Genomic DNA, 17,269 nt, shown 5'->3' with positions numbered 1-17,269 from the left:
TTCGGCCATTTAAAACTTTAACCGGCGGCCATTTTGGAAATTTCGGTTTTTTTTTAAATCTAACGTCAAATTCGTTTTTCTCGTGTCAAAATACCCCTACATACCGATTTTCGCGCAAATTCATCGACAAATAACCGGTGTGAATTTTCGGCCATTTTGAACTTTAACAGGCCGCCATTTTGAAACGGTTTGAGATATTGACTTCGGGTTTGCGCGAAAAGTTTTCTTTTTTTATGCTCTTTCGAACGAGCTATCACAAAGGGGGTCTTCCTATTTGAAAATTAAAAGTTGGGGGCCGTTGCCCCCCCAAGGGGGGCCCCCCTGAAAATTTTAAGGGGGCCAAAAAGTAGCTCCCTTTGACCTAGGAATATCCCCCAAGTTTCAAATCTTTACCTCAATTAGGTAAAAAGTTAGAGGGGGTGGAAGGGACTTTTGAATCACCCTGTATAGAGTCCCTTCATACCCAGAGTTAAGACAACTCGATTATCAGCTGACTGGCAGCCGGCCTTGTCTGGCCATGGAGGCCGAAACGAGTGCACCCAAACGAACGATATTGAGGGATAAGGATCAGGAATCCTGCGATGTCTGTCACACAAAAACAACAACATCAACAAAGTGATCAATTAAAAAGAAAATGAGATTGGTTTGTGAATAATTTCTTGATCTATTTTCATTTTGGACCTATGGAAATAACAATTTACTCTTGATAAACCACAATTAGGTAATATTTTCATTATTCTTGTTCACATTCGAGGTACCGCCATCTTGGTACACTCGTTTCGGCCTCCATGAGCGAGAACCAATCAGAATTGGATTTTTTTTTAGGCCACTTTCAGCCCAATCCTGGCCCAACCAAAAGTGAGTTGTCGTAACTCTGGGTATAAAGGGACTCTAGTCTAAATAGGTGGTGCATGGAAATATAAACAGGAGGACCCAATCGTCGGTTTAGTTCACTACACCCTCTGCCAGGGAGCGCTGATGTCAGCGCTAACCGGAGTTGGGGCATGGACCAAGAGAATAAATAAGGACCCCCAACTCCGGTTTCCGCTGACATCAGCGCTCCCTGGCAGAGGGTGTAGTGAACTAAACCGACGATTGGGTCTTCCTGTTTATATTTCCATGCACCACCTTTTTAGGCTTATCACTCAGGTGCTCATAGAAGTGATAGAAGTTTCCTACCTTGAGTAGAGTACCTTTATAGCGAGAGTATGGACTGATCGCTTGATGGAGGGCTTAGGGCCCAAAAGTGCAGCCACCCTTCTGAGCAACTTCTAACACACAAAATTTCACTGCCAGCCTACAGAGTTCAATTCTAACCAAGATGGCCAAGAATATACATAAATAAGCGTTCTTTTGCAAAAATAAGTAAATTTACCTATGCTAAAAGTAAGCCAAATACATGCTCTATAAACGGCGGTTCGTAACAATTGTATTTAAAAATCGCTCTGGACATTCGAAATTCATAGGTTGGCTGCATTTCTGGGCCCTAACTTCATTCACGGAGGCATCGGTGAAGGCCTGATGGATTTTCGGAGTTTCACATCTGTCCATACTCCAACGAACTACACCTCTAGAATGGCCGCGAGATAGCAAACCTGCGTAACGCGCAAGGGCCGGTTTTTGATGGCAGGAGGGGGGTGGGAGCCCAAGTATAGCTAACCTCAATCTCCATTTCTGCTGCGTCTTGCCCAAAGACATAAAGACGGAGCGCTCGTATCTAAAAGCACGGGGAAAAAGTGAAGCTAGGTTCGGCGCTGCGCGCTTGTGTGAGTGTGTAAATGAGCGCGGGAATCCATGGCGGCAAACGGAAATTTGATTTGAACTTGTCCTCTTGATTTTTGCACATTTCTTCTTTGAAACGTATTTTAAATTCCTAAAATGAATATACTAAGAAAGTTCGGTCTGCGTCCTAATATAATACACCCACTTTTGCTCGGTAACAGGCAGTAATCTCACATAAAGTTAGTTTTTCTTCTGTTCATGGTGGTTCTGCAGGTTCAAACAGGCCGTTACAGTTCTAGATCAACGTTACTCCCAAATGAAATTAATCGGTCGACGACGGACTGAAACTAACCTAAAGTTAAAAAAATATGAGTGTGTACCTGAATTTGGGCAAAAATCAACCTAAAATACTTTGTTTCCGCAATTTTATTTATTAGTTCCCGCCCTACATTTGAATTCAAACTTGTCCCGATTTCGCCGCCAATCCTCTAGCCAATAGTAGAGGTGATTGAAAAGAAGCTCTAGAAGCTTCATTTTTTGCTTTTAGTGCTCCGTCTTTATGTCTTTGGTCTTGCCCATAAGGATTACATGTGAAAATTTCAACCTATGTAAACTTTCATTTTTTTTGAGGTTTGCTTTCAAAGTTCCTATTTTTTGAGTTAAGAAAACCTTTGGAGATGCGATTATCATGCAATCTTTTCATTGCTATCACTTTATTCAACAATATTCGGCAAAATGTGGGCACCGTCTGACATGGGTTTAGATGGCAGCCTGCTGTGTGAGCCCAAGTAAACCTAACCTATATCAACTTCAAAACGTTCCGGGTCTCTAACACTGGTCGGCCATTCTAGAGGTGTAGTTCGTTGCCATACTCTCGCTATACAGGTACTCTAACCTTGAGAAGTTTCTAGATCCTCGTATCCTCGTGGTCGCCCTGCAGTTTTGAAGAGTTTTAAGTGTGAAAAGTTTCTCATTTTTTTTTCAATCTTCGTCAGTCTTCGGGTACATCAACTGGTAATAATGTGAAGTGTTTTTTCTAACCGTTTTACTCAGCAGCAACTGCTGTTGAGAAAACCAAAGGAAGTGTGTGTGTAATGTGCAGCAGGAATCAGGATTATTGTACTTTTGGCCGAAGGCGCAAGTGAAATTTTTTGATTGAGAAATAGTGTTGTACTGATAAAATCAACTGAGTGTCACAAAATCAAAGATATTTGACTTGAAGCATTACCTTTAATTTGATTATTAGCAAGTCTCTTTGATTCTGCGTCAGAAGTTGACTGAATTAGAGTCCCTTTATACCCAGAGTTAAGACAACTCACTTTTGGTTGGGCTGAGAGTGGCCTAAAAAAAAATCCAATTCTGATTGGTTCTCGCTCATGGAGGCCGAAACGAGTGCACCAAGATGGCGGTACCTCGAATGTGAACAAGAATAATGAAAATATTACCTAATTGTGGTTTATCAAGAGTTAATTGTTATTTCCATCGGTCCAAAATGAAAATAGATTAAGAAATTATTCACAAACCAATCTCATTTTCTTTTTAATTGATCAATTTGTTGATGTTGTTGTTTTTGTGTGACAGACATCGCAGGATTCCTGATCCTTATCCCTCAATATCGTTCGTTTGAGTGCACTAGTTTCGGCCTCCATGGCCAGCCAAGGTCGGCTGCCAGTCAGCTGATAATCGAGTTGTCGTTACTCTGGGTATAAAGGGACTCTAGCTCCGGCCGTCGGCTAGGTCCACACACATTGAACCAGCCAAGTAGGCCGGTATTAAGTCTGAAATTGAGTCGATATATGAATATTATCCAGGAGTAACATACATTAATGGATTCATTATGGCTTTGGATATCTATTTAAAGCAAAATTTGTACAAATTAATACCGATGGAATTGAAAAAAGTCGAAAAAATACAAGCAGTCCTTGATTTCTCCATAAGCCACCGTGTTAAAAAATTCCGGTTGGTTCACACTTGGTATAAGTCAGAAATTAAATCCCTGTATGAATATTATCCAGGAGTAATATACATCAATGGATTCATTATGGCTTTGACTATCTAATTATAGCAAAATTTGCACAAATTAATATCGATGGAATTAAAAAATGTCGAAAAAACACAGGCAGTCGTTGCTTTTCCCGTAAGCCGCCGTGATAAGAAATGCCGGTTGGTTCACACTTGGTATAAGTCAGAAATTAAATCCCAATATGAATATTATCCAGGAGTAATATACATCAATGGATTCATTATGGCTTTGACTACCTTTAAATAGCAAAATTTGCAAAAATTAATGCTGATTGAATTATAAAATACCTAAAAAACACAAGCAGTTCTTGATCTCTCCATAAGCCGCCGTGTTACAATTACAAAATGCCGTTGGGTTCACAAATGGTTCACACTTTTCGGAGCACACGCGGCTCGGAAACGCCTGTTCATGGATTGACTTCATCGGCGCTCCAGTACTTTGCGACTCTATTGTACTCTATGGGATTCGATAACGGTTCGATGTATCGTTTGGTTCAAAACATAGAGTACAATAGAGTCGCAATTTACGGGGGCAGGACATTACATACAACGGCATTACCTCCAAAAATCCAACATGGTCGAGCGAGAGATCGAAACTTTGGCAATGTGCCCAAATCGATCGGTCAATGTTTCGAGATGTAAGGCTGTCTCGAATTTTACGATGTTGCCAAACCAAAAAGTAAGCATGAGATTTCTTTATAGGTGTTTCTCACTTTCTACCACTGTCGATAGTCGGTGTGAAATTGTGAGATAATCTGATAATCGCTGATAACTCTCGAAACATGAGCATGAGCGTGAATTAAGAGTTAAAGGAGGTTAGAATCCATTAAGTGAAATTATCAATTAGTTTCTCATAGACTTTTTCCCTAAACATAACCTCACTTTCTTCTTTTACACAGAGATAAAAGAATATACAGGGTGTCCCAAAAGTCCCTTCCACCCCCTCTAAAATTTTACCTAATTAATATTTTGAAACGAAACTTTGGGGATGTTCATCGATCACTGTTAGCTACTTTTGGGGCCCCCCAAAATTTTCGGACTCCCCCGTAAGGAGGGGCTGCGGACCCCAACTTTTTTTTTCAAATGGCAACCCCTATCTTTTGATACCTCATTCGAAAGAGCATAAGAAACTAAGAATTTTGGCCCAAACCGCAGATCAATATCTTAATTTTTGACCGAGTTATGATAGGTCAAAGGTCAAATTTGACCTATTTTCAAAAAATCATAACTCCGGTTCAAATTATCGTAATGAAAAAAATGAAACGGGAAAATTTACCAAATTGTAAGTACTTTTAAGTAAAAATAACAGAAATTACTTCGAACTAATTTTAAGGGGGGTTTCGGACCCCCAAATACGCCAATTAAAAGGTCATCCAATTTTCCCGCGAAATAAGCCAATTTCCCCTAGATTTGCCTCCACATCAGTTCAGTAAGGTCAAAATCAGTTCAACATTACGTTGGCAAGTCCTTAAATTTCGGGAAAAGTTTAAAAAAAACGAAATTTAAGGTGATTAAATTTGACCGTTTAAATTTATTTTTTTTTTAACTTTTCCCGAAATTTAAGGACTTGCCAACGTAATGTTAACTGATTTTGACCTTACTGAACTAATGTGGAGGCAAATCTAGGGGAAATTGGCTTATTTCGCGGGAAAATTGGATGACCTTTTAATTGGCGTATTTGGGGGTCCGAAACCCCCCTTAAAATTAGTTCGAAGTAATTTCTGTTATTTTTACTTAAAAGTACTTACAATTTGGTAAATTTTCCCGTTTCATTTTTTTCATTACGATAATTTGAACCGGAGTTATGATTTTTTGAAAATAGGTCAAATTTGACCTTTGACCTATCATAACTCGGTCAAAAATTAAGATATTGATCTGCGGTTTGGGCCAAAATTCTTAGTTTCTTATGCTCTTTCGAATGAGGTATCAAAAGATAGGGGTTGCCATTTGAAAAAAAAAGTTGGGGTCCGCAGCCCCTCCTTACGGGGGAGTCCGAAAATTTTGGGGGGCCCCAAAAGTAGCTAACATTGATCGATGAACATCCCCAAAGTTTCGTTTCAAAATATTAATTAGATAAAATTTTAGAGGGGGTGGAAGGGACTTTTGGGACACCCTGTAGATAGCATCATAGAGTAAGAGTAGTTAGAGGTAAACTCTCCCCTGTAGAAGCCCTAAGAGCTATACCATCATTGCAGCCTGATTAGAGCTTTTTTTGAAAGTTGATTTCTTACTTACGGAAAAAAATCAGCGATTCGCGAAAAATTTGAAAAAAAAAAAAAAAAAAATAGGAATAGTTGGTTACCTAATTAATTAGGTATCGCTCGGCAAATACAAGAGCTCCGCTGAGTGACGGAAAATTTCAAGAAAGATATTGTGGCAATTTCACGTAAAACTTATAAAACTAATGCTAACTTATGCGAATGAATGAGGCTGCTTATGAACCAACGAAAAAATGAAAATTCGATTTTGAATTTTTTATGAGATGAACTTCGTTGGAAAAAAAACATTATTAGTTGAACTTGCAAATCGTCGGCGTGATTTGTTACAGGCTGCGGAACCAACCCGTAAAAAGTGAGTTAAAATGCATGTGAATATCCATCGAAAAAATTAAATTGGCGATTTAACAGTTTTGTAAGTACTTACCCACAAACTGTCCGACTTGTTCCAAATGAGGGGCTTGGAGGACAAGGCGCATAAATGCAGTTTTTGAAAAAATTAAGATATTAATAATATTAAGTAAAACTAGTCTTAATGCATATTCTGTGGAAAATTCGTTCCAAATTTCCAATTTTAAAGCATGAAAGTGTCAGTTTGAGCTTTCTCTCTGCCATATGGATCCATGTAATTTCGACTCTTTAAACGAAACTCTTTCTCGGAATAGCAAAAACTGCACTTGTGCCCCTCAAATGTCCTTTTTCAATAATGGAAAGCTAATTGAGCTACGGGGGTAGTTGCATTAGCATTTTTTAATAGTAAAATCTAAGATGAAACAGGTCGAACACTTCTTTTAACCACAAAATTTTTGAATCAGCGATTTCATTTTCTTCCGTGCATTGCAAATTTGATACTTCATGTGAATTTTTAAGACGAACGCCGCTCGTTCGCCTCAAAAAAGGGTGTGTGGGTGGGTGCTTAGGGGAGCTATAAAATACGTAATTCTGAAATTCAGATTTTTTTCACTCTCCCTCATCTTCATAACCCACCTGCAACATACTGCACTACTCAAAAAAGAAGACGAAAAAAACCTAACGTTTTGAATGATCCCCTTCCTCGAATTAGTATTCTCTAAGTAATGAATTTTGAAAGAAATTTCGAAATAGTCGGCCTCCTAAGCTGCCGTGCTAAGGAAAAACGCCGTATGAACATTCAAGGGTTGCCAAATTTCCTTCGATACAATGTTAATTTTTGAGGAAATTTATGAATATTTTCCCTTGAAATTTTCAGGACTTTTCGGTGGAATTACGAGCGAAATTATCTGAAAAAGTGGAGGGAAAATATTCATGAGTTTACCAGGAAATTCGTGTTTTTCAAAGGAAATGTGGCAACGCCTGAAGGTTCATACGGCGTTCTTCCTTTGCACGGCAGTATGGTGTAATGGTTGTAGCGCCACCTCTATGATCGGGAGGTCCCGGCTCCCGGGAGTCCCGGGTACGATTCCCGGCCAGACGATCCGAGTTTGATAGTCTCAAACAATAAGTGTTGCCTGAGACTAGTTGAGGGGTTGGAGGGGGACGGGAATAAAGGGCAAGGATTGGCTCTTGTGCACTATATGAAGTGAAAAAAAAAAAAAAAAAAAAACCTCATGAAATTTAACATCTCTGCGACCAACGCCCAAAACAGCAGGGGGACGTAACGTCATCGTTTTTTTACCGGCTGATGAGAGCAGAGAGCAGGGGAATATATTTTGCTGTCGACGGACTGATCGACCAACTGCCACAATCTCGGCATTACCATCCGATCATCCATGTTCTGTAGTATCATTGAACATTTATTAAGAGAGTCCAAATGTCGCTTAAGAGCTACTTAATTTCATTGATATCCTTCATATATGGGCTGGGCCATTATCGGTCCGAGAAAATCAAACTAAGATCAACGAAGCGACACGCGCAAGAAAAGCAACACAGTTCGGGGTCGTTTCAGCAGAGTTATGTGGACTAAAGGGGTCAGTCGAGAAAGCTATTTGTCTTGAACAATATGTATCGCCATCAATTTTCATTGCGATCAATCCACCGTCCAACTGGCTTGTTGAGAAGAACGGGCATTTGCCGATAGGTCTCCCGCCTTCATTTCGTTTAACAAGCAACACATCATGCACCACAGACTGGCAACATTGTATGAGTTTCAGCGCTCTCTGTCGGCTTCAGCCGAGTGTTCAGCAGAGATTTAGAGTAGAGTACCTGTATAGCGAGCAGTGTTCCCAGGTGCTCTTATCTTGAAAAGTCCGTACGCTCTCCGGATGGGCTCGTGTATGTCCTGTCCGTGCCGCTCCGTACTCCGTGCTCCGTGAATCGCCTCCCGCGATTTTTAAATATAATGAACTATGGTGGTGAATCTTGATAAATGAGAATTCTAGTTCAAAGTATATTGTGAACTTTTAGCCATACCTACTAAACATCAATTCCTATAAGAACTTCCATGATTTTTCCTCTCTGGGCAAAGCAAATTCTGAGAAAATTTCAAGGAATGATGTTGATTTGTTCTCTTTTAAAAAATACCTAGCAGTGATTTTTGAATGCTGCAAACAAACTGATGTAGCTACCTATGTCCAAATCATGCTTGAATAGCGACATTCAAGTACCTATGTCCTCTAGAAAGCAGTGGCAGGAAAAAATAATCGGAACAATTATAGGTACCTAAATCAAAATGCAATGATTCAAAAGATAGGAGCTGACTTTTCATGAAATTCATACTTCCTAACCCATTGAACTGATTGAATAACACATAAATTAATGCAAAAAGTACTAAATCAGGTCCTGTAGGATACCTGGGTTTTATTCGTGGCTTCTTTATATCAATAACATTGGCGAAATTGAGAAATAAAAATAAGAAAAAATTTCAAAGTGATCAAACACAAAAGCACAGCAATACAGAAAACTAGAGTACCTGTATAGCGAGAGTATGGACAGATCGCTTCATGGAGGGCTTAGGGCCCAAAAGTGCAGCCACCCTTCTAACCAACTTCTAACGCACAAAATTTCACTGCCAGTCTGTAGATTCCATTTCTAACGAAGATGGGTACCCTAGTAGCACAGCTCCCCTATATTATACCCATAATATACATATATATACATATTTTATAGATGTTTTATACTTATATTATAAATATATATACCTATTTTATACCTATAATCTACCTATATTATAGGTATAAAGATTATATTAGTTTGCGCTATATTCTACATATATTATAGGTATAAATATATATTTTATACCTATAAAAGATGTATTAGGAATTTGTAGGCCGGTCCTGCTCCCCACCCCCCTCCCTTCAAAAATTTCCAGGACAATGCCCCCTCCCTAGGCTATGTAAGAGGTGAATGGTCTCAATGGTCCTTACCCCTACTTTTGATCATGATTAAAGGCTTGCGTATTAAACCTGCAAGATGAAAATGTTGTTCTATTAGGAGGGTATGCATGAGCTTTCAAAATATACTTGATGCCATGGGTTTCACTGCGACGGAAGACATTAACTTGTCGAGCTCTGGACATGCAACACAAAATGGATAGGTAAATGATGCAACTCACCTGCGAAGTTCAAAGTGGTTTTAAAAGGCGAAGTAGGCTGATGAATTCAACAACTGCGAAATGAATTTTAACAAAGTCTGCCTGGTTTGAGTTTGGATCAAACGGTCAGATTCTGTTAAAAATCTTATACGAACAGCTGTCCATTGATAAGTAGACATTCACATTTTGATCTGGTGTAATTTCAACATTCTTCATCTTACTTGCCACGGATCATACAATGGAGCAGAACTTAATACAATGAGGATGATGAGTAACTACAGATCCTGCTTTACATTACCTACATATGGTACCATTATCCTTGATTTTCCGTGCATTTCCCAATCATTTCTCATTACGTAATCTGACTCTTAAAATTGCAACACTTATCAGCTTCACCTAATTCTAGCCGTATCGGAAGTCAATCTCAGCCTACATTTCCATGAAAATCATACTCGCCTGAGTAATGAAGAAAGCAGAAACTCATGGTTATCGTCAAAGCGATCACTTAATCTGTGTCTTCTCTTAGCTGTGTCCAGGCACATTGAGCAATCTGCTTAAGATACTTAAGTTTTTCATTCTCTTTACCTCTAGGATTGTGAAAATGCTCAAATTGATGTTATTTGTCATGGTTTCTGGGGTGGTTAAACTAGACTGCGAAATATTGCATTGAGTAAATCAAGTATCTTGGCACGTCTCGAATTTTTCGCCTGAAAACAGAACAGTTGCCCCTGCGCACGAAGAATCATTCTAAACTAAAATATTGGCAACACTCAGAGAATTTAAAGCAAGATCTTTTTTGAAAGAAAAAAACCTTGCATTCGATGGAATTAGCAATAACTGTATTCGATGCAAAGTTCTCTCCAAAAAGGATCCTGCTTTCATTTCTCTGTATTTGGCCGATTTTATGGATTGAATTATTTTTACGGCTCATGCCCAGGGGCTGTTGTTATTTTTTGGCTAGGAACCCAAAATCTGCCAAGATATTTGACTTGATCATTGCAATATATTGCACGCCAGTTTTAACACCCCAGAATATGACATATCACCTTAATTAAATTTTTCTACACAAAGAGCTGCCACTTCAAGGAGAAACCACACCGAAGTACACTAGATTTAATGTGAGAAAATGACTGAACACAGAACATAACAGACCGATAGATTTACACCCATCATCAAATAGGCATTGATTAACTCTCATCAAGGGCATTATACACGGTTATAGGCTTAGAACAAAAGCCATCACAAATTGAGACTAAAGTCAAGTATTGTTTATGTCATCACCCATCAGTACCTGTATAGTGCCATCTGACTGCATGAATTAACCTGTTAAGTAGTGCTGATTCAGAACTGAGCAGAGATTGACATTTTTCTCAGCATACGATGGCTCTGTTCCAATGAGCGGGCTCTACTCCCACTGCGGTATCATGTGAATATACTTCAATGAAGCAATTTAAGAGAAGGCGCACCTTAATTTTGGTGAATGCCCCATTATCAATTTTAGAATACTTTTGGTAATGCTTCTTGTTCACTGATGCGAACAGAGCCTAGCTTGCAGTGCTGAAAGAATGCGTCAGGCTGCAAGCTGTGTTGCTTATAACTGAAATACCTGCTACGGCTCTCTCTTATCTTCCTGCTCTCATTACCCGAATGTGATAATGATTGGATGACATTACCATGAACTAGCAATAAGGAGAACACCATGTATGTGCTTATGCAATAATAACCAGAGAGGAGTTGCTGAAAGTCATACGAACAATGGAATTAGCGCCTGTAGAGGAACATAGATACAGCCATTACTCCTAGAGAGATTGGGTAAAAGGTAATAACTGATGCACATGGAAACTTACAGAACCAGAAAATTTTCCTAATCAGATTTCAACGAGTATGATTGTGTTATGTAGGTACCACAGATTAGGTTAAGAAGATCAGATGAAGATGTTCACGCCAGAGGCTTCTAAATCACTGAGCACGTGAAGTTGCTTTGATCGGTGTTTTTGAAAGAAATAATTGAGAATTACAGAGAAAAAAGACACACAATACAGAACCAAAGAATTCTCGCGGCCTCTGAAGGAGCCAGGAGCACATAGAATTGAGTTTTAGTTCGAGCTTTAGAGCTCATTCGACCATTTACCCTAGGGTAGCAAACCATTCATCACGAATTCACGAAACAAAACCACAGATCCCCAAAATAGTAATGAGACTGGTAAGTATCTATGAACCGAACCACACATTTGTGAAATTACGAATTACATTACACAGGTACTTGATACTACACTTTCAGTAATTACACGCCAACGGCAACGGTCAAAATGAAGTGTAGGGATGTCGATACTTATCCGATACTTGCAAAGTATCGATACTTTCGATCGATACTTAACGATACTCGGCATCGATACTCCACGATATCGATACCATGCAGTATCGATACCAAGACCCCAGTATCGACGGCGTTTGAGTTTAGCAGAGATTCCTTCTTGGCTTAGAAGGTTAGGGATGACAAAAATCCTGCCGCAGATCATCAGTAAGCAAGAGCGTTTCACCGATGCGTCTCTACTCTCAGCTCTAGTGGAGAAAGAAAGAACTTTATTTGCCTTATGTACTGGCAAATTCGCCTCTTCCCTACCAATCGGCGTAGCTAGGCGGTAAGGCCCTCGCTCCTTGATCAAAACGTTCGCAGTTCGCGCCCACGCGGTGAATATATTTTAACGTCTTGATCATATTTATAAATGCCGCGTAGGGCATCGCAGGGTTATTTTTTCCAAAAAATCTGAGTGAGGATTGCATTTTGATTGAAACGTAATCGAAAAGGGCTCCTCTTGCTTCAGAGAAACTTCTGAATCCAAGGTCCAGGGCAGAGTTAAGAAATTTCATGAAAGATTACAAAAAGAAATTTCATAAGGAAATTTCAAAAAATTTTATGAGGAAATTTCATACGATGAAATTCCTTTAGCAACTCTGGTCCAGGGTCCCTGTATGAGGGTATACAGTAGTATACAGGGGCCGTCCAATAAACTTGTTTTTTCTTGGAGGAAAAAGCAGACTCCAGACAGGAATTAATGTAGCATAGTGTTCAGTTAACATCCTTTAGTATAAATTACGTAAGACCTTTTCCCCATTTTTTAACCCCCATACTTCTCCTTGTGCAGCACCGTAAGGCATCCCTTAACACCCCCCCCCCCCCCAAATTACGTAAGTCTCGACTAACCCCCCCCCCCCCTTTTTCAGTTATCGTAGATCGAAGCATGACGTTTCCCTTTAGAACACAATGAAATTTTTATGCCACAATTTTTTTATGTGAAACCAAATTTCTGGAGTAAGTTCACAGGCAAGATTCATGATATAATTAGTTTAATAAACAAAAATATGGAGCAAAATTGAAGATTCTTTTGGCCTTGGGAGTAAATAGTTAAAAGTATAAAGTTGACGTGAGGATGAAGTCACTACTCATCATCGTGAGAATGAGTGGAGAAGTGGGAATCAAGAGAAATGATAGGGCATAGTTCGATCGGCCAGCAATCGGTGGTTTCCTGATTTCCTCTATTTCATCTTGAATTTTATTATCAACCTGACGAAATATGGATTTTTGCATTTTCTTGAAATATAGGCTAAAAAGTTGACGTAAGGCTCAGCCGTACCCTCTCCTCCCCCCTCGTAAGGCAACGAAAGGCTGTTATAGACCCCCCCCCCCCTCCCCATGAGAGCCTTAAGTAATTTATGAACGGCCCCTTATTTAAATTTTTGGTATTCCTTATGGTCTTTATTACTTAAAATTCCTAATCATATAGATAATAGAAGAGAAATCATGCAGATTTTCCTTTAAAAAAAAAGAGCGTTTAATTTGGTTTGAATTTAAAAGATTCCTGCTTGGCCCGAAAGGCGAGGGTTGACAAAAATCCTGCGGCGCGTGGGGAGTGCAGTGAGTCTGCAGAAAGGAAACATCGATGCTCCCGATTGCGCACCAGACAGTTTGCGATGGAAATTCGGCAGGATTTTTGTCATCCCTGCCTTCCGAGCTCAAGGAAGGAATCTCTGCTGAACAGTCGACTCAGTATCGACGGTATCGATACTTAGTCTGATTTGGCCATGAAAAAGGCCTCTTTTTCTTTTTTAAAAAACTCTCTCCCCACTATTTCACCTCCATGATGCACTGTGACAAACGACGGAGTAATCAAGTTTCTCAAGATGATTATACTTCAATGAAAATGTTAAAAGCTCAGTTCGATAACTGTAGTTAAGGGCTCAAAATAGTTGACCAAGGACGCGAACAGGGCTTTTTCGAGAGAGGCGTAAATTTGGCGGAATTTAACGGCCGACAGACGTACGCACACTCAGAATCACGGCATAATTTAGAAATAGTATCGATGGTATCGATACCTCATAAGTATCGATACTTCAGCTCGATGCTCGATACCGGTATCGATGCTTAGAGTCGATACCAGTATCGATACCGAGTATCGATACTTCCCTGAGTATCGACATCCCATGAAGTGGATTGTAGATTGGAAAACCGTTGGCCGTTGCCGTTGGTTGAACCGCTGGCTTGATGGCAGCCATCTTGAAGATTTGCTGTGACGTAGAAAGGTACACGGACTGGCGCGCTGTTCAAATTTTCCGCGATCCTATTCCTCGCAATCAGAAGGGTTCATTTTTAGCTGTGCCGTAGAAATTATAATGGGACAATAAATCGCATTTTTAGTGATGCATGTATATTCATAGATTGGCACTAACCGTCACAGCTGTGCCCGTAGTACGTACGTGCAAAATTCAATTTTAATTTCCTCCAGTGGAAACTAGTAAGACTGTAATACATATTCTAACTCTTGAACCCTGCAAATTTTGGGGACTTTCAGTTTCACCTCCAAAAAGCTACACTGGAGAACACGTTATTTTTTGGGGGGACGGAGAAAAAAATGGGGGGGGGGGAGACAATTGAATTTGGAAGAAAAATCTTTTTTTTTGGAGGGGGGAAATTTTCTCGGGTTATGGAGAGCACAATTATATTAATTCGTCCGACAGGGAGACATATTTTCTAGGGGTGGCGGGAGGAATTTTTCCTGGGGTGGGGGGGGGGAGGAGTATTCTCTTAAGGAAAAAGAAAAATTTCCTGGGGGTATTTACCAAGAAGTAAAAAAAAATCTCCCCCCCCCCCCCATTTCAAAGTTGAGGAGTATAGCTCGTTAGAAAAACTCTTGCATTGTACCCCTGGGGAAGTGAGAAAAAGGCGTGTAGTACCGATCCCCCCTGCCCTCCAACAATGAAAAATCCCTACCGACTACCTACCCTCCCTCCCTCCCCAGAACCCAAGGAATTTTTGACATTATATTATACATAGATTATAAATATAATATATATATTTTTATACGTTTTTTATAACTATAATATATGTATTCTAAAATTTTATATTATACAAATATTATAAATATATTGTACATATAGTATACATATAATATGCATATAATATAGAATGGCCTTTTCAACCCTCAGCTCAAAATATATTATATATATTTTATACTTATAAAAGATATATATTAAACATATATTATAGAATGCTCTATATTATATGTATATTATATGTATAAATTTTCAGATGTGCTACTAGGGTAAGAAAGTACATAAATGAGCGTTCTTCCACAAAAATGAGGAAATTTATGCAAAAACTAAGTCAAATACGTGCTTTATAAACGATGGTTCGTAACAGTTGTATTAATAAATCGCTCTGGATAATTGAAATTCATCGGTTGGCTGCATTTCTGGGCCCTAACTTTATTCGCGGAGGCATCGGTGAAGGCCTGATGGATTTTCGGAGTTTCACATTTGTCTATACTCTCGCTATACAGGTATGACTGAATTTTGATAAGAATATAATTATGCAAAAAGTATCTAATTTGTTCCCGAACGATGCCCGGCTTTCATTCTAAACATAATTGTATCAATAACTTACGCAAAAGTAATAAATATTGCAAAGAAAAGCGGATTAACAGACGCACGGACTGGGCCGGGCGAGTGCACGGACCTTAAATGAAATGACTGAATTTCGATAAGAATACAATATAATTAAAGCAAAAAGTATATACTTAATTTGTTCCCGAACGATACCCACCTTTCATACTAAACATAATTGTATCAATAACTTACGCAAAAGTAATAAATATTGCAAAGAAAAGCGGATTAACAGACGCACGGACAGGGCCGGGCGAGCGTGCGGACCATTTAAGATAGGGAAAAATTTTCCCATAAGGTTTTGGTCCGTACGCTGTCCGCGCGGGTATAGGGAAGGTCCGCGCGGCACGGAAATATCCGTACGCTTGGGATCACTGATAGCGAGAGTATGGACAGTTGTGAAACTCCGAAAATACATCAGGCCTTCACCGATGCTTCTGCGAATAAAGTTAGGGCCCAGAAATGCAGCCAACATATGAATTTCAAGTATCCAGATAATCCAGAGCGATTTACTAATAGACCAATTTAGTGGTGACGTCACGGAGCGATATAGTTGGTTCGATATCTCGAAAGTCGAAATGTGCCCCGACAAACAAACATAACCTCCAAAATGAACAATTGACGAAATAATGCTGAAACTGCCTGAAACTAAAAAATTGCTCCATGGGACTTTAAAATTATGAAAGCTAGCCATTTACAAAAACGTTCGAGATCACAATCACAAGAATTGATTGTATAATAAGCTCGTAATATCAGTGACAGTCATAAAGCGAATCCTCCTACCCCCCCCCCCCCCCTGCCTAAATCCCGCAGATTCCTATATGTTCGTTTGTTGGGGCACGTTTCGACTCTCGAGATATCGAAATTAAATCGAGATGTAACGTCACACTAAATTGGTCTATACTATTGTTACGAACCGTCGTTTATTACGCACGTGTTTGACTCAGTTTTTGCGTAAATTTACTCCATTTCGCGGAAGAACGCTCATTTCTTTACATTCTTGGCTATCTTGGTTAGAATTGGAATGTACAGACCGGCAGTGAAAGAGCCTCGCCAAAAAGTGGTGTTTTTTAGCCCCTTTTTTTATATTCGAGTTGGTCAACCGGACGGTGCTCAAATGAAAGCCGACATACATACAGAAATACATTTAGATTTTTATTCGCAATGGGCCCCTACACTTCTTGATAATTTCATAAATAATTAATAAACAAAGTAAAAGGTAAAAAATGAGGAAAAATGAAAATATACTAAAAGGAACTAACATAAATTTAAAAACAAAATAAAATTCATAGAAGTTAATTTTCTATTAATAAGGCATAATACTTATTCTTAAGGTTCTATTTTTAAGGCAAATTTCCATGCAAAGTTTCAACTTGAAGTGACCCCTCGTTTAGGCTGTACAGCGTTGCCAATTTTCCAGTTTCATGTGCTAAAATCAAGGGTATTGGACTATTAATCCGGTGCATAAGTAGACTAGTACACCCGAGTTAGTCAACGGGACAAGGCTCAAACGAAAGCTTATGGTAAGGCAAACATCCAGGAAAAGTTTCAACTTGAAGTGAAACCTCGTTTAGGCTGTACAGCGTTGCCAATTTTTCATTTTTACGCGCTATACTCACGAAATACTGAATCATCATGGTTCAACAGGCTAGTACACCCGAGTTGGTCAACGGGTCAAGGCTTGCGCTTCTATTCGATCTCAGGGTAGTATTCAGCTCGTAGACCGATGCACTAGTCTGTTTAATTATGATGCACTGGACTATTAGTCCCGAATTCCTTGAGTATAGCGCGTAAAAATGAAAAATTGGCAACGCTGCACAGTCTAAACGAGGTTTCACTTCAAGTTGAAACTTTTCCTGGA

At 39.3% G+C, this 17,269-nt stretch overlaps 1 protein-coding gene across 1 annotated transcript in view; it reads right to left on the bottom strand.

The window, feature by feature from the left end:
- Positions 1 to 455: 455 nt before the first annotated feature.
- Positions 456 to 17,269, bottom strand: part of LOC109038018 (tRNA (cytidine(32)/guanosine(34)-2'-O)-methyltransferase) — a 270,186-nt gene continuing 253,372 nt past the window's right edge. Inside the window, exon 6 of the mRNA XM_072297317.1 lies at positions 456 to 585. Coding sequence (XP_072153418.1) covers positions 568 to 585 — 18 coding nt within the window. The 3' untranslated portion in view covers positions 456 to 567. The remainder of the gene's footprint in view (positions 586 to 17,269) is intronic.

Source organism: Bemisia tabaci, chromosome 2 (genome assembly GCF_918797505.1).
Source record: "Bemisia tabaci chromosome 2, PGI_BMITA_v3".
In the NCBI taxonomy this organism is placed as follows: Eukaryota; Metazoa; Arthropoda; class Insecta; order Hemiptera; family Aleyrodidae; genus Bemisia; species Bemisia tabaci.
Note: the sequence above shows the minus strand (reverse complement) of the source record. Positions and strands in the feature narration are given on the sequence as shown.